The sequence below is a fragment of the Magnolia sinica genome, chromosome 18 (genome assembly GCF_029962835.1).
Source record: "Magnolia sinica isolate HGM2019 chromosome 18, MsV1, whole genome shotgun sequence".
In the NCBI taxonomy this organism is placed as follows: domain Eukaryota; kingdom Viridiplantae; phylum Streptophyta; class Magnoliopsida; order Magnoliales; family Magnoliaceae; genus Magnolia; species Magnolia sinica.
In genome coordinates, this window is record NC_080590.1 from 36,626,720 (window position 1) to 36,651,590 (window position 24,871).

Consider the following 24,871-nt stretch of genomic DNA (forward strand, 5'->3'; position numbering starts at 1 on the left):
TCTAATCATCCTAACCATTCAATTTGTGGCCATCGAATGGAAGCATAAGGTAAAAAATAATTAGCAGTGAAAATCCGACAGCAAAATTAAATGACTAATATCTTTAAATCAGTGCCAATTTTAGAATATACTGCTTGATGAAGATGGGACTCACAATTTGGACGGTCTAGATATCTTCACAGGCATGCCACGTGTATGAAAAATAAGATAACATCAACCCAAAATGGTGGACAACTATCACTATAGCCAAATCCTTCCTTGAGGGTAGAGCTGGGCATGTCTGACCCAATCTGACTACATCCGACCCGATACGAACCGAACCGACAGCCTGGATCGGTGCGGATCGAGTAGGGTCATTCAGATCCGACAATTTTTCAGATCGAGTTCGGATCGTGGTCAATCCGGACCGATCCGATCCAAAACCCGATACGAATGGATCTGATCCGACCAGATCTGGAGTCGGCAGTAGAAGCTTTCATTTAAAAATGTACTCCTAAGCTGCACAAAGCATGAAACACTAACAACGCATTCCTTAGTTGCACAAAGCATGAAATAATGAATATGCATTCCTTAGTTACCTGAAGGAAAATGGGAGAGGATTTGTGTTTAGAAGAAGGTATCTGTTTCAAAACATTACTGTAAAAGCTTAGGAAACAGGAGCAAGAGCAGGAGAAGAAGTTCGAAGCGAGAAGGACAACACGTCAGTAGCCAAATCGCTACTGAAGTTACGTCACCAAGCCATGTGGACCCCACCATGATGCATGTGTTGTATCCATATCATCCAACCATTTGTGGAGATCATTTATGGCATGAGAAAAGGAATGAGATAGATCTAAAGTTCAAGTGGACCAAACAAAGAAAACCATGGGATCCATCACAGACTCACACCCACTGTTGAAACATTTATAGGGCCCACCATCATGTATTTTTTAGGTCCAGTGTATTCATAAGTTAACATAGAGATAGATGAAGTGAAAACAAAAATATAAGCTTGATAGAAAACTTCAATGACCCCTAAGAATTTTGAGCGGTGGATGTCACTATCCCCACTATTTTCTATGGTGGGGTCCACTTGAACTTTAGATTTATCTCATTCTTTTTTTCATGCCATAAAACAATCTCTCCAAATGGATAGACGGTATGGATACAACACATGCATCATGGTGAGGTCTACAAAGCTTGGTGACGTCACTTCAGTGTATCTAATCCACGCCCGTGCTGAGTAACACGCGGTCTGATTTCATGTTTCACACGTGACACCAGCTGGTGCAAATATGTGTCGTGTGAAGACGAGTGCAGACACGCCTCGAGCTCCGAGTACAGGTCCGAGTTATACAAATGACTCAAATGAGATTAAAGTTACATGGGCCCCACGATGATGTATTTATTATATCCATACCGTTTATCCATTTTTCATGATCATTTTAGAGCGTTAGAGAAAAAAAAACTAAATCATATTAAACCTCAAATGGACCACACTGAAAAAAGCAGCGAGGATAATGATTTTCACCGTTAATTTGATCCGACTTGGTTTCCCTGACCGAGTCGAACTCGGTTCGGGTCAAGCCAGCCGTGCATCGGATCAGATCGAGTCAGTTGACCCAGACTTGGTCTTGGATCGGATCAAGTTCGAGTCATTTGCTTGAAAATTCATATTCAAAATTCAGACTGAGTCAAATTGAACCCAATCCGGTCCGACTCGACTTGGTGCCCACCTCCACCCGAGGGTACGCCTGTCGGCCTATGTATAAACAACACTATAAATTATAGTGCTCCTAGTTGCATTGAATCATTTGGACATTTCCATCGATCCATCTGAACCGTCAATCAAGTCTAAAACATATCTCATGGACTACCGTGTGAAAATCAGACAAAAAAGACGATCTAATCCATCTTCGATTTGGACGTTTTTTGTGTAGCCATCCTTTATCCAAGCCATGGATACGACGGTCAGGATTGAATAAAAAAGCGATCCTTTATCATCTTAAGAAATCCACCATGGGCCCTAATAAATAAATGGATCGAATTACTGATTGGGCTTATTTTTGTTTAAACGATATGGACCGTCAATGTTAAATTCTATTGATCAGATGATTAAGATTGTAACATCTGTGTGATGTTGTCATGGTAGCCCATGAAATAACCGTTCAATCTAACGAACAGTCTAGATCAATGGATTGGACTGTCTAGGTGTCCCAATGCAACTAGTAGCACAGGAGCATTCCTCATATATAAAAATTTCTGTACATACGATAGCATTAGGATACGTTGTTATTTTATGATACGTTGCCCGCATCTTTCCCAATATACACGAATTTTCAATTTAACTACTGGAGCCCATGGTTCAATAATCCAGACTGTTGATCTGCAGATTCTCATCTGGATGGTGATTAACCGAACATTTCCCAGATTATAAGATTTCACTGACCAGTTTCAGGACCGCTAGTTTTATCTCTCTTTGTGATCTGTCTATCTATGGCCCACCTGATCTAAAGGTTAAGATTATCAAATCAAGTAGTCATTCTGATTCCTAGTCCATCTCTGCTGTGAAAAAACAGAAGAACGGTCTAGATTGCCAAAAAGAGTCTCCACGTGTCAGGATTGAAAATTCGTGTGCACTATTCAAAGATGCTGCCACGTAAGCACATAATTACTCTCTCAGAATAATAATGTTGTGTATTATAAAGAGAATAGATTATTAGTAGGTAGTTGAAAACTTGGTTTTATGTTGTTGGGAGGTCTGACGAAGCAAATAAATCATAGCCGTCCACAGGCAATCCACTAATCCCAGCGTATTGATGGTTAAAACGGGTGAGGGAAGCAACGGAAGGTTGGGTGAGACGTTGCTTTCTTACCTCTCTCAATCACCATTTCATTTTTGTCAAACATTTGGCGAGCAGTTGTGTTATTCCCTTTTCTTTCTGCTGTTACAAAGACAGTGACCCACCTGGTGGGCCCCACCTTATAAAAGATTGTGCAGACACTTACAGCCTCTTTCTTTCAAAAAACAAACGGCTGGATTACAAAAGCACCCCCTAGTTTTCTGGGATAGAAGACTATTAATTGATACTCTGGTGGAGTGTGGTGATCCATACACGTGGCAGACATGTATGGAAAATTAAACCGTCCAAGTCATGGGGTATAATTTAGATTGGACACGGGCCGGAAATCAGATCGAATGGATAATGTTTTTTTTTTTTTGGTTTATCTACCTTTTTTGGCATTGATCTTTGGACTCAGGAGAGTCAAGGGGAAGGTGGGCCACACCACAAGGAATAGTGAAAATAATGCCTTAAAACTCTAATTCATGTGTTGTTGGCCCAACTGAGTTTTGAAATAGCGTGACTTTTGGTCCCTTCGTTCGTCATCTTGATAAGGCGAATCACACGAATGGATTAATAGCGTGCAAACACCAGATGCGCCCATAGGTGGTGAAATTCCACACCTGGGGTGGTAGACTCGTAGGAGTTTCAACACCTGGTGAAGGGTTCGAGTACCCATCGGTTGTGAAATTCCATTCAGGCGTGAGTGTGTGGGGGTATGTGTGCGTGTGTAAAAAAAAAATTAAAAAAAATTAAAAAAAAAAAAACGCCAGATGCGCCCCACAGCAACTGATGGTGGATGCCCCCATCCCAACCGTTCCCCATGGTGTGGTCCACCTGTGTTTTGGATGGGTCTCATTTTTTTTAGTTGGGTCCACGGTGAACAGATGATAAAGAAAAGGAATAAAATCTACGGTTCAGATTCAACTGAAGAAGGACGAGATCTTGGAAGGGTACGTCCATGGAATCGGTAGAGCTTCTATAGCCATCTCTCTATATCACACGTGAAAGGGTTGCATATCAATCTGAACCATCGAAACAGTGGGCCTCACTATGGAAGGAGGGGGAGTGGTTTAGGTTCGGCCCCAGCCTTACCCAAGACGATATGGCCCACCTTGATGTATGCTTTCTACATCCATGCCGTCCGTCCGTTTTTTCAGAGCATTTTAGGGCAGGAACCGAAAAATGAACCACATCCAAATATCAGGTGGACCCTACTATAAGAAAAAGTGAAGATTGAACAACCCGGCGTTAAAAACTTTCCAAGGGCCACTGAAATGTTTAGGTGATGTTTACAGTTTATTTGCCATCTAACTTGTTTGTTGATGGAAACGGATTGGCTACTCCCCTGCCACCCAACAATGGCTGATGGTAGGTGCTCTGTGGGCCCCACCATGATGTATGTATTTCATCCATGCCATCCATCTATTTTTCAAGATCATTTTATGATATAATCCTAAAAATGAGGTATATCCCAATCTCAATTAGACTACATTCCAGGAAACAGTGTTGAATGAGCGTCGACCGTTAAAAACCATTTCATAGCCATAAAAGTTTTTGGATCAAGCTGATTTTTGTTTTTTCCCTTCACCTGGGCCTGTATGACCTAATCAATAGATTGGATGTCAAATAAACAGTACATTGGGGCTGAGGATTTTAATGGTGGATATATCTAATCACTATTGTTTTCCTGTGGTGTGGTCCACCTGCGATTTATATCCTTCTCATTTTTTTAATCAACCCGAAAAATGATCTGTAAAAATGGATGAACGGAATGGATGAAACACATACATCATGGTGGGGCCTACAGAGCACCAACCACCAGCCACCGGGCTAGTTGCAGGGGAGTAGCCAATCCGTTTCGTTGTGGCCCACGAGAAGTTTTTAATGGTTAATCACTATAGTTTCTTATAGTATGGTCCACCTAATATTTGGATGTATTTCATTTTTGGACTCATGCCCTAAAATAATCTTTAAAAAAATGGATAGACAGTGACATCAAGGTGGGCCCCAGGGTTAGGGGTCGCACAGTATTAGGTGAGTCCGGGGCTGATGGATGATGGTTCAAAAATCAGAGGCTCACAGCTCATCTTTGCTTTCAAGCATGCACTTTAATGTTGACAATTGAATGCTTTTTCTCTCCCACCGTTCATTTAAAATCACTCTCTAGACCATATCTTCAATCAGTTTCTATCTACAGTGGGTCCCACTAAATGGGCAATCGATGACGTGCCACGTGTAATGAGGAAATCTCACTATGAAAATACATAATAAAAGTAACAAACGCAATGATTGTGATGGAAAAAGGAGGCCCAGTTTGGTACGCCACCAGTGTTTTCTTGCCCTTTAATCCGCCCAATCCTCACCGGACAGGTGGCGTATGTAAGGTCCTTATCTACAGAAACAGACTACTGAAGGATGTCCATGGTCCCGACGACAGGCTCCTTCTTCTTCTTCTTTTTTTTTTCTTTTTTTTGTTCTTTCAGGGACGCGGCTTCCGTGGATCCCTTAATGTGGGGCCCACCATATGCGTGTGCCTTACATCCATGCCGTTCATCCGTTTTGACGGCTCATTTTAGGTATTTATTCCAAAAATGAAGCATATCTAAACCTAAAGTGGACAGCAACAAAAAGAAACAGTGGCCAATGGTAGGGGTGTACATCGAGCCGAACCGAGTCGAGTTGGCCTCAGCTCGACTTGGCTTGGCCACCAGCTGACCCTGCTCGAAATCGGCTCGACTCAGTCCTCGAGCTTGACCGGCCAGCTCAGCTCAATTCGGCAGCAGCTTAAGCCGAGCCAAGTTGGAGTTGAGGTCCCATATGCAGCATTTTCCCAAACACATAAATTGCACCTTCAAAATCTCATTATACGTAATACAATAATAGTGATTTTATAAGTATTTTATCAAACACCTTCCATCAACATGAAAATTAAGAGGAAAAAAAATAGATATGTATTTAGGTATGTATTTATTTTATATACATACCTTCCTTGCCATGCCACACTTCGTCGCGTCATTTTATTAAACACTTGGTGAGCAACATCAACATCAAAGTAACCGGGTCACCGAACTGATTCGATCCGAGTTTCATTCAAGTTGGCTTCAAACAGAGTTAGGTCTAGCAGGGGCCAACTTGAACTCATTTTTGAACTCAAAAAACCAACTCACTTGGTTCGGCTCAAACTCAACTACAAATCAAGCTGAATCGAGTTTTTTAGAGTTGAGTCAAACAAGCTAGCTCAGTTCATGTATACCCCTAGTCAATGGTGATTGGCCAATCAAAATTTATGACGGACCACAAAAGTTGGCCAATCAAAATTTATGATGGACCACAAAAGTTTGGATCAAGCTTATATTTGTGTGGTCCATCATACAGGTATTCGTGACCTTATCAATGGGTTAATATGTTGGATGGAAAATAAACATTCCAATGGACCCCATGAAGTTTTTAATAGTGGGCATTCAATCACCATTGTTTCCCACGGTGTGGTACACTGTAAATTTAGATCTACTTCATTTTTTGGATGAGCGGTCTAAAATGAGCTGTCAAAATAGGAGGTAAGGAACATACATTACAGTGGGCCCCAGCTTTGGTGGATCCTTGACTATGGGGCCCACCATGATGTATGTGCCTTACATCCAGGCCGTCCATCCATTTTGATAGCTCATTTCAAGTTATTTTCCCCAAATGAATCAGATTCAACAGACCATGAGCGGTTAGAGTGGTTTTATGCCTTGCAAGTGCTTCCCAGTGCAACTAAACGTGGCCCGGAGCGGATTTGGTGCTGCCCTGATCGTGGACCCACCTTGATGACATGAAGTATATTCAAGCCGTCCATCTATTTTTCCACGATCATTTTAGGGCACGAGGCAGAAATGAAATGGATCGGAATCCCAGGACTAAACTGCAAGAAAGGAAACTGTGATGATTGACCATTAAAAAAGTTTTACGGGCCACGCACGTTTTGGATCAATCTGATATTTGGTTTTCCCTTTATTCATGCCTGTGTGACCTTATCAACATCTTGAATGGAAAATAAACATTACGGTGGACCCTACTAAGTTTTTAATAGTGGATGTTCAATCACCACTATTTCCTGTAGTGTGGTCCAACTGAGATTTGTATCTTCTTTATTGTTTGCCTCATTTCCTAAAATGATTTAGAAAAATAGATGGACAGCATGAATATAATGCACATACATCAAGGTGGGCCCCACTGACAGGGCCGCACCTAATCCGCTCTCCACCTGGCCCTACAGTAAAGGACTCTAATCCTCTCCAATTTGGTAAAACACCTGGGGCCTACTATATACTACACAAAAATCCACTCGGTGTGTCAGATTCTATAGTGACGGTAGGCCCTACAGCCAAAAAAATCAGCTAGATCTACAATTCAATTAAGACACACCACATGAAACAATGGGGATGGGATGACAACCATCACTTTGGTCCACCATGTTATATATCTTTCATCAAACCCATTAAATCAGATGTCATGATGAAGAAAATATACCAAAATAAACTTATAAAAACTCAGTCGGACTACACCAGGTAAACGGCCCAAATAACGGTTCTCACCTACTGACCACACTCCATATGACATAAAAAAGTAGTGGACCCCACAACTTAGTAGTAAACAATTCCGGTCCCACAATAAATAGTTCAGATAAAGAGGTAGGACCTAAATTACTAAATGTGTTGGACGACTGAAGAGCCACTGAAGTCCAGTCTAGTTATTAAACGGATCGGATTTGAGTCTTACTAAAATGGACTTTGGCTTGGGATGGGATTGATACGATGGTTGATTAAAATATATGAAGAATCTTAGATCATTTATTAAATGCTACCTAGGGCAAGTGGAACAGTAGGATTTCTCCAATAAGATCCAACGGCCAATACTAGATCTGTTTTTAAGTCGAAAATTCAAACAACGATTTTGATTTTTTGGCTGGACGATCATGCTCTAAAAGTGAGCTTTCAATAAGGATGGACGGCGTGGATGTAGTCACATACATCGCAGTGGGACCCACATTCAAGGGTCCGACCCACCCACCTCGGTGGATCTGGGGTCTCACTGAGTCCGCTCCCGTCGGTATAGGCGGAGGCAGGACGCAATCCATTACCGGAAGATGGAAGGGTAAAATTAGAATAGCAAGAGATGGCCGCATGCATACAAATTTTCCTGCTCCAATTGGCTGAAGCAGTGGGACCCATCGTCAAAGAAAAAACTCATGGGATACGAAAAGAGGACACTTTATTGCTCTGGGAGAATGTGATGGATGATACGCAGGCACTTACTTTCAATTCGCAAACGTGGCACGCAAGTCAGTTAAATTAAACCATATAAATTATGGTCCCAGATTGAGTTGTTTCGTGAACCAGAACCTACACTTAGTCATCTAAGGTAGACATTTATCCAACCGTTAAAAATGAAAAGTGCCCAATGGTGCAAAATCCAACAACTGTCCACAATCAATTATCCACTAACCAAAGGTTAAGATCGTTCAAACAGTCTAATTTTGGGACCGTGGCGTAGAAACAGTGGGTTCCACAATGTAGTAGGTCTAATTTTTCTAGTGCATATATTGCCTCTACGGATAGCTCGCTTGTACGTTGCAGGGGACAGGACGTTGGGACCGTTCATCCAGTGGCTCCGATGGGCACGGCTAAAAAACAACGTTGATAGTGATTGGACTACCCAAATCTGACACTTTTCCCCACTTCCCACGGCTGTGGCTGGATGGCTATTTATACGTCTTTTTTACGAGTATTGTACTCTATTTATGGTAGTATTTGAAAAACCCAATTAAAAAGAACACGTGTCATAAGGGAAGAACAACTAAGAGTAATAGAATAAAATTTAAAAGCAAACCAAGTAGCTAATAATTATTTAAGATGTCGAAAAAGTAGCTAATAGTTACTCAAGATCTTGACTGCGTGGTTGAGTGGAATGTATGAGTTTCACCGAGTGGCTGAATAGAATGCAGTTGAGTCAGTAAGGAAGCCTAGAGTGATTACCAGTCAGTAGCTAATAGTCATCTAAGATGTCGAAGAAGTGGCTAATAGTTATTCAAGATCTTGACTGCGTGGTCGAGTGGAATATATGAGCTTGACCGAATGGCCGAATGGAATGCAGTTGAGTCAGTAAGGAAGCCTAGAGTGGTTACCAAGTCAGACGACAAGTTTAAAAGAAAGCATCTAGAAGATCAGTAGTACTGCAACGATTATAACAACCATTAGAATGTGGGAAGCATCTAAAATGTTAAATAGTGTTAAACGGTTATAGCAACTGTTATAATATAAGAAGCTTTTATATGGCCCGGTTAAGGCTATAAGTAAGAAAGGAATTTAATAAAGCATATTGTCTTATATCAACTCAATCAAACCAAATATATCTTTCAATTATTTTTTTAATTACTCATCATTCACATTTTTTAATGTAATCTCTTTACTTTCTACTCATCAATTACATTTCGTAGTATAATCCTTTACTTTTTGCATATTGTTTACATTCCTTAATGTAATCCATAACGGTAATTAAGTAGTTGTTAACTTTAGCTATAATTTGGATCTATGCTCATACGTTGGATTTAATCCAAGCATCTAAGAAGGTGTTTTGTAGTTGTTCTCTGTGATCAATTATAAGAAATCATTTTTTGTTCTTTTATCTGTATTGAAAAAGTTCTTTCATACAAAAGGCAAATGTGTATCCCATCATCAGAATATAAACCCTATTCTCTTAATATCTCAAGATCATTTTAACATATTATGCGAGTAGCTAAATAGGCGATCAATCTTATTAGATCTCGGTTACATACTACATATTTGCCTATCTTGGTGCTTGGGGTCATAGTTGTTTGGGTTGAATTGAGCCGCACATTCAATTCTGGTACACCTGCACTTGTCACGTGATAGAAACTGTAAATTGAACCATAACAGGTTTTTGACACGTCTAATGGGACATATAACATGAAGTAATATGAAAGTAATGAGAAAGCGAGATGGGTGACAGATCTTTTTGAGATAATGATAGTTGTGCTATGTGATATGCAAATGGTGAATCAACATATAGAAGAGCAGTTATGAGCTCAAGCCAAGCAATTACGAATTCAGGCTGAGACCTTCAGTAGATGGGTGGCTAGCCGTCGGAAAGCCTGAATATAATGTTTTTTAAAAGAACACCCATCGTGCCACAACAAAATATGCCTCAGTCAATTGTTGATATTAGTTATGTCTAAAATTTAGCGTCAGTACCGCCGTACCACAGTTACTTCTTTGACAATAAAACATTCATCCGACTCTGATCTAGGAAATACAGAACACTTCGTTGCCCGTCGAATTCAGGTGACTAGAGCGGGAGGTAAGAAATTTTATCCCTGAAGAAGAAAACTAGGATATACCTGGGGGTAATCATTCCTTAAGAATCCACTATATCATAGAAAAAAAATTAAGTAGGCCCTGAACCACCTCTAATGGCCAAATCACACCGTTTGCATCATGACCAAATTATTCAAATGGTTCAAGAAGTAACACTCCAAGTTCATGGCCATATTACTACCTCGATCAATAATAAGTCCTATTCGGAATGGATCGACCAATAGTCTCCATTGTCATGGCTGATTTTGCTGTTTTTTGATCAGGACGTCTAAGTTTGACCAAGATGACCAAATTTGTTGTCTCTCGATCAGGATAATTGAGTTCGATCGAGATAGCCAAATTTATTGTCTTTCAACCAAGATGACTGAATTTTCTGTTTTTCTACAAAGATGGTAGAGTTCGGCTAAGTTGACTGACTTTAATGTTTTCTGATCAATATGGTTGAGTTTGACCAAGATAATCGAAATTGATGTTTTTACGTGGCCGAGCAATCATATTTATTGCACTAAATAATGATTAACATTGCATTCACCTTTCACCAAAGGCGACACGATGTGAGGGGACAATATTGTACTCTATTCTTGACTATTCTTGAGAAACCTAATTGAAAATAACACATATTATAGAAATGGGAAGATATGGTATGCTAAAGATCTTCAAAGATGCTTGAGTATTTTTATTTTTTATTTTTTTACGGAATGACAATTGACAGGATAACAAGACATGAAACAGTTGAAGGAAATTCAAAAGTAAACCAAGTAGCCAATAATTATCTAAGAGGTCGATGAGGCGGTCAATAATCATCCGAAAGGTTTATCAAGCGGCCAATACAGGAGCTCGACCGAGCTACCAAGTGGAATGTATGAGCTCGATCAAGTGGAATACTGTCAAGTTGGCAAGGAAGGTTGGGGCAGTTACTAGAACAAGTGATAAGTTTAGAAGAAAGCATTAATAAGGTCAATAGTGCTGAAACATTTATAGCAATCATCAGAACATGGGAAGCATCCAGAAGGCTAAATAGTGCTAAATGATTATAGCAACCATCAAAATGTAGGAAGCATCCAAATGCCCGGGTTAAGTCTATAAATAACAAAAGAATTTTGTAAAGTAGATTGTCTCATACCAACCTAATCAAACCAAATCTATCTTTCAATTACTTTTTCAATTATCTGTCATTTATATTTCTCGATGTAATCCCTTCACTTTTCTTGTTGTTAATTACATTCTGTAGTATAATCCTTAACTTTTTGTTTGTTATATGCATTCCTTAATATAATCCATAACGGTAGTCAAACAACTATTAACTTTAGTTGTAATTTGAATCTATGTTCATACATTGGATTTAGTTTGTGACCAACCATAAGAATTCATTTCTTGCTACTTTATCTTATTGAAAAAATCCTTTAGTATAGAATGCAAATGTGTAACATAATATTGGAGGACAAACCATACCTTCTGAATATCATCATTTTTTAATTTTTAATTTTTTAAAGAGTAATCCTTTCAATATATTGTGTGAGTAGCTGACATTGTAACTAGAGGTGGGGCAGGATCCGACCTGACTCGTTAGATCCGACTCGATTGAACCGGTCGAATTCGATCCGACCCGAACTAAAAGCTTGGGTTGGGTTGGATCGAGTGGACCCACTCGGATCCGACGCCAAACCGAGTCGAGTTCGGGTCATGTAGCAACTTGATCTAATCTGATCCGGTTGGATTCGATCCGATTCGGATCGGAATCGAGCAGTATAAAGTCATATTTTACTATTTTTTTAACCTTTATCCTTCTTCTATTCGAACCGTAACCGTAGTTGCATCACAAGTCAACTTCCTCTCCTTTTCTCCTTTCTTTCCATCTTTCTCTCCCGATTTCCCTCATCTCCTTCTTTCTCTCATCCTTTCTCTCCCTCCATCTCCTGATTTCCATCCTAACATTGGCTCGGCTTGACTCAACCCAGTTCGAATTGACTGGACAGACTCAACTCGCTCCGGGTCAAGCCATCAAGGAATCGGTTCGGATTGAGTTAGCCTTTCTGACTCGGTCCTGAATCGGATCGAGTTTGGGTCAAGTACTTGCAAAAACCAGATCGAGTCGAGTTGAACCTAATCCGGTCCGACTCGACTCGATGCCCACCTCTAATCGTTACCAATAATATTCTATTTGGTCACATGCCACGTGTCTGATTATCTCGATGCTTGGGGTCATACTTGTTTGGACACATAGTTGTTTGGTTTGAATTGGGCCTGATTACTCGGTTTGAGTTCCTGGCGTTCCCGCGGCACTTGTGGCGTAACAGAAATTGTAAATCCAACCATAACACGCTGATCAGACGAGAAGGATCTCTCACCAGTCGTTAATGAACTGAGATGGATCGGATCATCCTCTTCCACGTGTACAGACAGATGCAAGGTGCTTCGCATGGTAGCTTGGGTGCGTAAAACTGCACCGGCACATGTTAGCAACGACCTTCACCATAGCACGAGGGAAATCGCGGTCACAGCCCGTGAGCGGTCATGGTCTCTTCAAAACGAGCGGCACTTCCTATGTTTTTTTTAGTTCGTTCAAAAGGCTTAGGGAAGGGCAATCAGTTTCCCAAAAGGAATCCACGGCAAGGGGGAAGAAAACAAGATGAAATTTCCGAGAAGCGAAGGGTAATTTGGTCATTCCACTCTACGAGACGTTGGGAGAAGTTTCGCAGCATTGCACTTTCTTCGACCGACCCTTACCTTTGCGTAGAACCACAGTAACAACCGATACGTTTTAAGAGCCATGAAAGTTCTTCCCCACCACTCCTTATTGCAAAGGAAACCAGAAACCGGAATCCCTTTCGGTGGTTTTCAGAAAAGCGGTTTCACGGAAAGGTGGTGTGGTGGTTTTATACATAAAAAAATTAAAAAAAAAAAAAAATACAGAAAAGGAAAAATAGCGGGTCACGTAATTCTCATGGCCTCGTATCCGCCACAAGTTCGAGACTGCACGAGCCTGCCGTCAGCAAGCTCGTTTTTCTCCCCTAATAAAAAATAAAATAAAAAATGAAGAAAATGCCTTAATAAATGAAGAAAATGGCGAGAAATGCGATGTGTACGCATGCGAGTACACTTTTACAAGAGATCGTGGCCACACGCACGAGATCTGAGCGGTTCATCATGTGGGACCCACCTTTTGGATTCGAAGAAAAGAAACTAAAGCCGTTCTAATCAAATTTGGGCCACAAAAGCACCATCGATCGATATGGGCCTTCAGTTCTTTTGTACGGCGTCTACAAGATGAAACGACCAGCCCGGGAAGCTACGCGGTGGGCCAACCTGATGCGCGGCTGGGATCTCAGCGACAGAAAGACGAGAGTGCGAGAGAATCAATACGGGAGTTGTGGCACACGTGCGGCTTCCGGATACGTGCAATAGCTAGGCCATTCACGTGCGAGGCCCACATGAAGAAATCCTGCCAATAAATCTGGCTATTTTATTCTCCCGGAGAGTCCCAAGTGTAGATCCCACCTGTAAATCCGATATACACGGTTGTTTTACTGAGCTTTGATGAGCCTCACGTGTGCACGGCAGCTCATGCTCATGCCACACATGTGCCAGCATGACATATGGGTCCTCGATCCGATTCAATCATCATAGGGATATCCGCCATGTATATGCTCTCGCCCAAGAATCAGGTTGACCCACTTGCCACGTGGTAATAGTTCAAGAGACAAACATACGACTGACCGTCGAAAAACACTGCTGCTAACATCGTGGCCCGTCTGTTGAATGTCCACGATCGATTTTTGGGTGAGGTAATCTCCACTGGTCAGACCTACCTGATGGACGGCTTGGATATCGCACAACTGCGGAGGCACAAACGTGACCTACCTCGTACACGCATGTGGGCGAAGCAGAAATCCCTTAATTTTATAACCTCTCACCCTCTGATTTCGTTTCTCAAACATGCCTGGCCCACTTGATGATTGGACCGACCAGACATTCTAAATACCCGGATAACGCACGCGCGCACCAGTTTAGCACGTGTGCGACGAACCCCTGGCGCACAGATTACCTGCAACCAACTTCTGCAAAATCTTCAATCGAAACCCAAAAAATCAAAAGAGGATTCAAGTTAATAATAAGGGTGTGTTTGGTTACACCAAATTTCACGATATATAATGAAATTTCACGATATCTGTTGCAACCAAACGCTCCATAAACTTTGAGTCAACCAAAAAAAAAAAAAAAAATTTAAAAAAATAGAAAGATAGAAAAATTGAACACCTGGTTATGAAATTTCCGCTGTTATTATATTATTATTGTTATTATTATTTATTATTTATCATATATCAGTAGCTTTCCTTCTTACAAACCCTTGCTGAAGAAAAAAAAAAGAAGGGATAGGAGGGGATTAAAACGTTATACGAGATTTTAATTTCTCAGGAAAAAGGAAAAAAAATCAAAATCAGAAATTAGGGTTTCTCTCTCAGAACAGAAGCTAAACCAGTAACGATCTTAGCTCCAGAGACTCGCGGCTTGATTGCCGGGGGCTGCCACGGGGACACCACGACCGTTATCTTCTCCTCCCCAACGCCGGAATCCCCCTCGGTATCTGACCCACAGACGATGGGATCTTTATTCCCGGGCGAGCCCGAGTTCTTCTCGCCGACGATCAGCTCGAACTCGCCTGAGAAATTGCGGGTTTTGATCAGACACGGTGAGTTCTCGCTCTCGTTATCGCTGACTTCCATCGGTTTCATGCGCTGGTACGGAGCGAGCCATTTTGCTCTCATGTACTCGGGTTTCCTCCACGGGGGGAAATGCAGGCCCTTCTTTTTCAGGCTCTGTTTCGCAGCTTCGGAAACGACGGCTACGATTTGGTTAAGGCGATCGGGCTTTCCGATGAAGATCGACGGTAGAGATTGGAGGATTGCCCTGTAGTTCTTTGTTGACCTAGCGATCTCAAATTCCGATCTGAAGTCGATGTCGACTAGAAGGCGCTCTCCTTCTACGATCACGTCTATGTATTCGTATTCTCCTGTAGAAAGATACAACTTTTAGGGAGAGAGGGAGAGAGGAGTGGGATAGATGGGAGAGGGAGAGGTAGAGGGAGAGAGGAATACCAGCAGGAAAAGATGGGGATTTCTCCCAGCGGGATTTGCAAATAGAAGCGTTGTATCCAAGAGATTCGAGGCCGTCCGTAACGATCTTTCTGCAATCGTCTTTGCGCTTGCAGATTTTGTTCTTCTCAACGATTTTTGCTGTATCAGCTAGGAGATTTCGCTCCGATACGGTTGCACAAGGCACCAGGCTCTTAACAAAAGGAAAAAAAAGGGTAAAAAATTAGATTTTGAAAGAGATGTTTCGATTGATTAGAGAATCAGAGATTTCGGCAACGTTTATCTTTACCTTGAGGATTTCGCAGGCCTCGCCAGCTGCCGGAGCAATCTGACCATCGCCACTGCCGCCGGAGAAGTCAAATTCGTCATCGGAGCTGTCATTGCAGTTCCCATTGAAGCAATTACATCGATTCCGGCCGCATTTCGCTGCCGTCTGCTTGTCGTTGCTTTCTTCTATGAAATTCTGCACCATCTTGTCCAAGCAAACAGAGCTCGGCTCGAAATCGCTGCCGCCACCAACGCCACTGCTACTCTCTTTGCTGCAATGCTGCTGCTCGCCGCCGCCAAGCTTATCGGTAGATGAAATCCTCAAAACACTCGGGAATTGCCTCTCAAAGAGCCGCTTGAGTCGCGATTTCACAACAGGTTTCGCAGCTGGATCGGTCCTGATCGATCCCTTCAAAGCAGAGGAAGGATCGATCGGCTGGATCTTCATCGGAAAAGGCATGGTTAGTGAGATCAAAATCCGAAAACTGGAAATCTCCAATTCCTTCTCATCTAACTCTATATCTCCATTTTCATGAAATAGGAGCACAAACACGAGAAATCAAACCGAAATTCAAACCACCGAACCTCTAAACCTCCATGTACAAAACAAACCAAAAAAAAAAAAAACCCTAGAATCAAGGCCGGATACCTAAATCACGTATATTAATTCTACAATTACACAAACGATTCCTAAACTAGAAGCTCCAAAACACGAAAAAGCCATTGATCTCTCTGATCATCCTCTACACTCATCAAAATCCCCAAAACCGTCCGATCCTACACAAATCCTCAGGAAAATGGCGGAATCCGCAGCAGATGTTTAAAATGAGCGAAATTACGAAATCCGATACGTTTCCGGCGACCGTTACACCATCATTTCCTGGAATTTCTTAGCCAGCTTGGAATAACTTCGGATCTCTTCTAAAGCAAGTCGGCCTCCGGCTTCTTTCCGGCAAAGGATCGTGAGGATCAGTGATTCACCCGTCACAGAAATGGCCGGAAACTTCATTTTCCGGCTAGTTAGATCGGTTTCCCGGCGAGTTGAGTCAGTTATCTGGTTAGAGTGCGCCGTCGGTCGAGACGGAAGAACGGAGTCAGAATTTGGGACGAATGCAGAGACTGGTGGCTTTTAAGAGCGGGTCGAGGGATTGCTGACTAGAATCGATGGTCCACGTAGGAAGCCTACGTGTCTGTCCGACGTGTCGTGGATATACCTCGGCTGCGGTTTGGGTACGTGGCGAACATTGAGCGGGTTGTTCCATCGCAGCGGTCGGATGGCGACACGTTGGCCTGGGGCGGCTGTACAATGTGACGCGAGGATTCTTTATATAGACTGTTTAAGGAAATGTCGAAATTGCCCATACACTTTGTTCAAAATATCGTGATTGTCCCCACTTTGAATCATCAACAGAAACCGCCTTCTGGATTTGATGGTGGCAAATTTGGGAAAGTGCAATTACTCGCTTCCAAAGCGATAAAGACGTTTACCGAAGTAAAAAAAAAGAAAGGAAAAAAAGCGCAAAAGTACAGACTTTAATACTCTCGCAGCTTGTGATAGATGATACGCGGGCGTTGTAAAGCGTATACAATTAATTAGAATTCAACTGTCCAAATTATTGGTTCCAGCCTGGATGGATCGGAACCCAAAAACTAAGCTTCTTTTGTTTTCATCCTTTTAGATCGGCAGACATTTATTGGACGGTTAAAAATGAAATATCCAGTGGCTCTGTTTCCACAGAGAAGTTTCCATGAATCATAGGTTAGGATTGTTAAAAATTATGATAACGGGTACTGGAGTTAGCTCGATGTACATAGTTTAGTCGGTTTAATTTGATTTAATGTATACTACGTGGTATTTTTCTGAGTGCCTGCGTATCAAGTATTCTATGCATCAGGAGTAAAAATAATTCCTCGAAAATACGATCAACCCATAAAGACGTCCGTGAGTTTGAACTCTTTACAAGATTACCCTGTCTTATTATGAATTTACATCTGTGCCGTGAAGGATGCTGCCCGTGCTTGCTCGCTTGAAATGGTTGAGGGATCTTCGCGGTGCTCGTGAGAACATGGCAGACGTGTGCGAGATCGTGCCGTTCGTCAGGTAAGGAGCACTCTGATCGGCCCTGGCCCACGAGTTCGTTTTGCTCCTGACACGAAACAGAATCCAGCGTGCCTCCGTCTAATGCTAAACGGGCCACCTTAAGAAAGTATGATCTTGACCGTCGAACTTTGGAGATGAATTTAGATCATTGAACAGAATAACTTTCAATGGTTCTCATTCAACTCCAAAATCAGAGGTGAGGTTAGGATTGCTCATCCCCCATTGCCTCCCATTCCTGTTAAAGCTAATTATTAAGCTAATTGAAAGATATACTGGTTTAATTGTTCAGCCCGATAAAGCTGAAGCTTACTGAACAACGCCACGATATTTATTAAGCGATTGATTGAAGAATAAACATGTTGATTGGATCTAAATGAGCCACTTAAAATATAAATAACAGATAAATTTAAAACGAAAATTTTACCTAATAGTAACCAAATAAAACCTAATATATCTTTCAATTTTTTTTTTTTCAATACCCCGTCATTTACATTTCTTAAAATAATCACTATGCATTTCTACAAATCAATTACATTTCCTAGTGTAATCTTTTATTTATCCCATACTGTTTACATTCCATAGTGTAATCCATAGTGTTAATCAGGTAGTTGGTAATTTTAACTGTAATTTGAGTCTATGCTCATACGCTAAATTCAATTCCTTATCTAGGAAGGTGCTTCACAATCGTTCTCCACGACTGACTATAAGAATTCCTTTCTCGTTTCTCTTTTATCTAGATTGAAAAGTCATTTTGTGAGAAAAGGCAAAATGTGCAACTCATCATCAAAGGACGAACCCTACTCTCTGAGAATATCATCTAATCCTATTTACACACTAAGCGAGTGGCTAAATAGGCGGCCGATCTTATTCATTCTCGATCATATATTACATATCTGTCTATCTCGACGCTTGGGGTCATAGTTGTTTAGTTTGAATTGAGCAAAAAATTCAATTTTAGCATGCCTGCACTTACCATATGACAAAATTTGAAAAAAACAACGAGCAATAGTTTTGGTACACCCAGTGGGAACCTATCTCTAAATTATCGATGTAACATTACTGTTAAGACTCAAATATTGCATAATTTTCACCATTTATATCTTGGTTTTATGAACATAAATCATCTTAATATTCTATTTTACTCATGTATGTGTTACAAGGTGAATTTAAAAGCTTGGATTGAAAAAGGTGTTAAAAAGTAAGAATTTGATACTCAAATTCACCAAGGCAATGGATGGATCTTAGGAGATCAAGATTGAAGAATTCACATGCCAAAGATCCAAGAAAACCAAGCGAGGAATGAAGAGAATCGAAGATTTGAAGTGAAGAATCCTGAAATCGTCCTAAAAAAGTGTATTTTGAAGCTGTGAAGTTTATTTTGGAAAACTGCGCAGCAGGAAGTCTGTTTTAAACGAACTATGCAGCGAGAAGTCTATTTTGAGAAAATACGTATATTTGAAGCGTTTTCTAGGGTTTTCAACTTTGTACGAAGTTTGGAGTTCCCTACTTATAAATAGGGCCTCCTAGGGCATTCTAAAGCATCATTAGAAGCATTCAAGAGCAATATTTAGGGTTTTTTTTAAAAGAGTTTTTAGTTTTATTAAAGCTTTATAAGTTGTTTATTTTCTTTTAGATCTTTTTTTATTTGTAATTTTTCTTCTTTCTTTCTTGTTGCTTTTTATTTCTGCAATTTAATTATGTTTTTCTAAGTTCCCTCTAGCCCAAGCTAGAAGGGAAGCACATGGGTTTAATATTTCTTTAAATTATGATGATTGATTGTTTTAATGATGAGAATAATGGTGTATGCATATTATCTATTATTTAGGTTTTGTTTTTATCCTCTTGTAAGATCCATATGTTTCCATCATATGAGATTTACATTGATGGATAGGCTTACCCTAGATTAATCAGATTTCCTAGATAGGAGATGTTCTCAACCTGTTATATTTCTTTGATATTCATTATCCTATAGATATTGAATTCTTAAAATCACTGACGCTTGAGAATATATATCAATGGTGCAAATCCATGATTTTTTTAATCTTTTATATTATTTATTAAAATATTTAAACTATTTTATTTTCCGATTAAGTTGACCATAGTGCTCAGATCCTAGTTGTGTTATCCAAGTCATCATGATTTTGGAACATTAATCTATGTGTGGAACTTTGAAGCTTGGGTGTTATTCAGTTGAATTACGTCCATTCAAAAATCTCAAAATCAAATCATCAGTTTAGTTTTTATTACTTAGTTTGTTTTGCATTTGATTTTCTCCTTCTCGCAATTCATCTCTCTGTGGGATCGACCGTGTATTCACGAGATATTACTTATAAACCTTTACACTTGGACGCAAGCAACTAAGTTTTGGCGCCGTTCGGGAGAGACCGAGATAGATCGGATCGTGCAAGATAGCCAAGGTAAGTTTTCTTCTAAACCAGATTTTCCATAGATTTTTTTATTATTTTTATTTTTATTTTTTTCTTATTTTCTTTTTCTTTGAAAATAAATTCATTGGGACTTTCAAGCACTAACTATGACATAAGGTTGCCTGCTTGGGATTTTATCACCCAAGTGCTATGGTTGTCTACAGTTTTTTGTTTGATCACAAAGATCATCCGCCGAATCTATTTTCCATATTAGCATAGTTTAATTTCTCGCATTAGTTTTACTTTTATTTTTTATTTATTTTTTTATTTTGCTTTGTGGATTGAACCCTCATGGTCGGCTCTGCCGCCTGGGTTGTTGATTTATATTGATTTGTGGATTGAAACATCATGGTCGGCTCTGCCGCCTGGTTAGTATTTTTATTTTGATTTGTGGAATGAACCCTCATGGTCGGCTCGGCCCCCGGGTTGTTGATTTATTTTGCTTTGTGGATTGAACCCTCATGGTCGGCTCTCGCCCGGGTTGTTGATTTATTTTGCTTTGTGGATTGAACCCTCATGGTCGGCTCGCCGCCCGGGTTGTTGATTTATTTTGCTTTGTGGATCGAACCCTCATGGTCGGCTCTGCCGCCTGGGTTGTTGATTTAAGTTTTTATTTTTATTTTAAGTATCATACTTGCGATTTGAATTAGTGGTATTTGTTGTGTGGTGTGGATGGTTTATGTCCCGTTGGAGTAGGGATCAAAACAATCGACTCTCCTCTGAAGGGGGACTAGTTCCAGGCCTTGATCATTCACTTAGAAGAGGCACTCAATATCACTTGGATTCCATGGCAGACCCAATTGATAATCCAAATCCAAATATGCCAAATCCAACTATAAATCAAAATAATCCTCCTCTTGAGGATGAAAATGAAGTTCATAGGAATGTGTTAAACCAATCATGGACTTTACATGAACATTTACACCATGAGAGATCAACTTTACCATCTTGCATAGTGTTCCCTGCTCACACAGGGAACATTGATTTTAAACCAGGTGTGATTCAATTAATTCCTAAATTTCATGGCTTAGATTCTGAAAGCCCTTACTTGCACCTCAAGGACTTTGAGGAAGTAATTGCAACGTTACAAGTAAACAATGACAATAGGGATGTACTTAAGCTTAGGTTATTCTCATTTTCTCTAAAGGATCGGGCCAAAGCATGGCTCAACTCTCTAAGACCTAATACCATCACTTCATGGCAAGCCTTAAGTAGAGAGTTTTTGAAAAAGTTCTTTCCCGAGCACAAAACAAATGCACTAAAACAAGAAATCATGTCATTCTCCCAAAAGGGGAATGAACTATTTTTTCAAGCTTGGGAGCGCTTCAAAGACATTCTAATTACTTGTCCATATCATGGTTATGAACCATGGCACGTGATTGATGCTTTCCGAAAGGGGCTCACCATGGATACCCGTCAGTTCATAGAGATGATGTGTGGTGGAACCTTCCTTGATAAAGATCATAATGAGGCTTGGGATTTTCTAGATATGTTAGCAGAGAATACTTAGACATGGGATGTTTCTGCTAAATCAGACCAAACTAGACCCATTCCTAGAGAGAAAGCGGGAATGTATGTCCTAAGAGAGGAAGACGACCTTAATGCAAAATTCGCTGCATTGGCTAGAAAGGTCGAAGCTTTGGAAATTAGGAAGATTGATATGGTTAAAGCAAACACTTCCTTAGGTAATTTTTGTAGCATTTGTGGTGGTACAGACCATGACACAAAGGATTGTCCAATAATCTCAGTTGTACAAAATATCACGCATGAGCATGATCAAGCACATGCTATAAATAACTACCAAAGGTCAGTTATGCAACCAATGGGAAACACGTATAATCCAAATTGGCGTAATCATCCTAATCTTAGTTGGAGGAATGGACCAAAAATTAATGCGCCCAATGCACCTCAAATGCTTCCACAAAACAACTTCTTTGGGGTACCTAACAATGCACCATATGTGCCCCCACCAAAGCGATCATCTATGGAGGATGCATTGACTACATTCATGAACTCTCAAGCTCAAATGAATCAGTCTTTAATCTAATCAAATCAGGAATTAAAGACAGTTATGGCTAGGATTGAGACTCAACTAAATGCTAGGGAAAAAGGCACCCTTCCTTCTCAACCTGTGCCAAACCCTAGAAACACACATTTCATTGGAGACTCAAATCCAAGTGAGCTACATCATGAACAAGCTAAGGCCATCATTACCTTGAGAAGTGGAAAAGAGGTCGATAACAAGATAATGCAACTAGTAGAAATACCGGAGGATGAGCCACTGTCTCAAGAAAATGATGAACCGGCTATGGTTCAAGAGCCACAACAGCAAAAGGATAAAGAGACTAAGTCATATGAGCCTCCAGTTCCGTTCCCATCTAGACTTCGGAATCCAACTGTCCCCATGAAATATCAAGAGGTGTTGGATGTGCTTCAAAAGGTTACTGTCAATATTCCTCTACTTGATGCCATTAGACAAATTCCATCATATGCTAAATATCTCAAGGATTTGTGCACTGTAAAAAGGAAATTAAATGTGCACAAAAAGGCCTTCCTTACTGAGAAAGTGAGTGCTATAATTCAACAAAGGGTTGTACCCAAATACAAAGACCCGGGAAGTCCCACTATTCCTTGTATTATTGGAAATTTTCAAATTGAACATGCTTTGTTAGATTTGGGTGCAAGTGTCAACTTAGTACCTTATTCGGTTTACAAACAAATGGGGTTAGGCGAGCTTAAACCAACCACGATTACACTCCAACTTGCTGACCGCTCTATTAAGGTACCAAGGGGAATTTTAGAGGACGTGCTAGTCCAAGTGGAGAAATTCTACTTCCCCGTGGATTTTATTGTACTAGACACTGAATCATGTGTAAATGTTAGCGCACAAGTTCCCATCATTTTAGGCCGCCCATTCCTAGCAACTTCAAATGCAATCATAAATTGCAGGAATGGAATGATGAACTTGTCTTTTGGTAACATGACTCTAGAGCTAAATATTTTCAATCTATGTAAGTAGCCCATTGATAATAATGAGATCCATGAGTTGAATTTCATGGACTGCTTGATAGAAGAAGAGGAATTAAAACCTAGTCTGACTGATGAATTGATTCAAGTCATTGGAGACTTGAAAAATTCTGATTTAGAAAAAGTGCTTGCTGAAATTTCTGATGATAATGAGAGCACTACCACTCAGGACATTGGTATGTGCCAATGGAGACCGCGCACTCAAATCCTATCTATCGAGGACTTGCAACCTCTACCATCACCAACCAATGTTCCAAAGCTTGATTTAAAACCACTGCCAAATGAGCTTAAGTATGTATACTTAGGTGAAAATAAAACTTATCCTGTGGTGATCTCTTCATTTTTAGAGAAGGATCAAGAGATTAAATTGTTGAAAGTTCTAAGGGACCACAAAGGAACCTTGGGCTGGACCATTTCTGACATCAAGGGTATAAGCCCTTCCATTTGTACCCATCGGATCCACCTCGATGATGACGCCAAACCAATTAGACAACCTCAAAGGCGTCTCAATCCAAACATGATGGAAGTTGTAAAAAATGAGGTGATCAAATTATTGGATGTGGGAATCATCTACCCAATATCCGATAGTGTTTGGGTGAGTCCAACTCAAGTAGTCCCAAAGAAATCTGGAATAACTATTGTGCAGAATTCTAATAATGAACTCATACCAACACGTGTCACCACTGGTTGGCGTGTTTGCATTGACTATAGAAAATTGAACCAAGTCACAAAGAAGGACCATTTTCCTCTACCATTCATTGATCAAGTTTTAGAGAGGGTAGCAGGTCACTCCTTTTATAGTTTTCTTGATGGATATTCTGGATATAACCAAATAGAGATAGCCCTTGAAGACCAAGAGAAAACCACGTTCACTTGTCCATTTGGCACGTTTGCTTTCAAACGGATGCCATTTGGATTGTGTAACGCCCCAGCAACTTTCCAACGGTGTATGTTAAGTATTTTTTCAAATATGGTTGGGAAATTTCTTGAGGTTTTCATGGACGACTTCTCTGTATTTGGGAGTAGTTTTGAGGAATGCCTCAACAATTTATCTCTTGTCTTGTCTAGGTGTGAAGAGAAACACCTTGTCTTAAATTGGGAGAAATGTCATTTCATGGTTCAAAAGGGAATTGTTTTGGGCCATGTTATCTCCAAAAATGGAATCGAGGTAGATCGCTCAAAACTTGACATTATAGCTAATCTACCTATCCCCCGAACTGTTAGAGATATTAGATCACTTATAGGGCATGCTGGTTTTTATAGAAGATTCATCAAGGACTTTAATGCCATTACTAGACCCTTGACTAATCTTCTTCAAAAGGATGTTCCATTTAAGTGGACAGATGAGTGTGCAAGTGCTTTTAATAAAATTAAATCATCCCTTACCACTGCACCTATCATGCGTCCACCAGATTGGACACTTCCTTTTGAACTAATGTGCGATGCAAGTGATTATGCCATGGGGGCTGTTTTGGGCCAAAGGAAAGATAAACGGCCCTACGTTATTCACTATGCGAGTAGAACTCTAAACTCGGCCCAAGTGAACTACTCAACAACTGAAAAAGAGTTACTTGCAGTAGTTTTTGCTTTGGATAAGTTTATGTCCTACTTGCTCGGATCCAAAGTAGTCATTTTCACGGACCACTCAGCTTTGAAATATTTGTTATCTAAGAACGATGCAAAGCCGAGACTTTTGAGATAGATCCTCCTACTCCAAGAATTTGAATTAGAGATAAAAGATAAGAAAGGAGTAGAA

General features: G+C 40.5%; 1 protein-coding gene and 1 non-coding gene across 2 annotated transcripts; both read right to left on the reverse strand.

The window, feature by feature from the left end:
- Nucleotides 1–14,462: 14,462 nt before the first annotated feature.
- Nucleotides 14,463–16,671, reverse strand: LOC131232669 (uncharacterized). Its single transcript, XM_058229066.1, has 3 exons — nt 15,584–16,671; nt 15,298–15,487; nt 14,463–15,212 (listed from the first exon to the last, which is right to left on the reverse strand). Exons 1-3 carry the CDS (start codon nt 16,019–16,021, stop codon nt 14,647–14,649), a joined length of 1,194 nt encoding a protein of 397 aa, XP_058085049.1. The 5' UTR covers nt 16,022–16,671; the 3' UTR covers nt 14,463–14,646.
- Nucleotides 16,672–21,343: 4,672 nt separating this feature from the next.
- Nucleotides 21,344–21,450, reverse strand: LOC131234201 (small nucleolar RNA R71). Its single transcript, XR_009165608.1, has one exon. It is a non-coding gene; the product is annotated as a small nucleolar RNA R71 (small nucleolar RNA).
- Nucleotides 21,451–24,871: the final 3,421 nt, after the last annotated feature.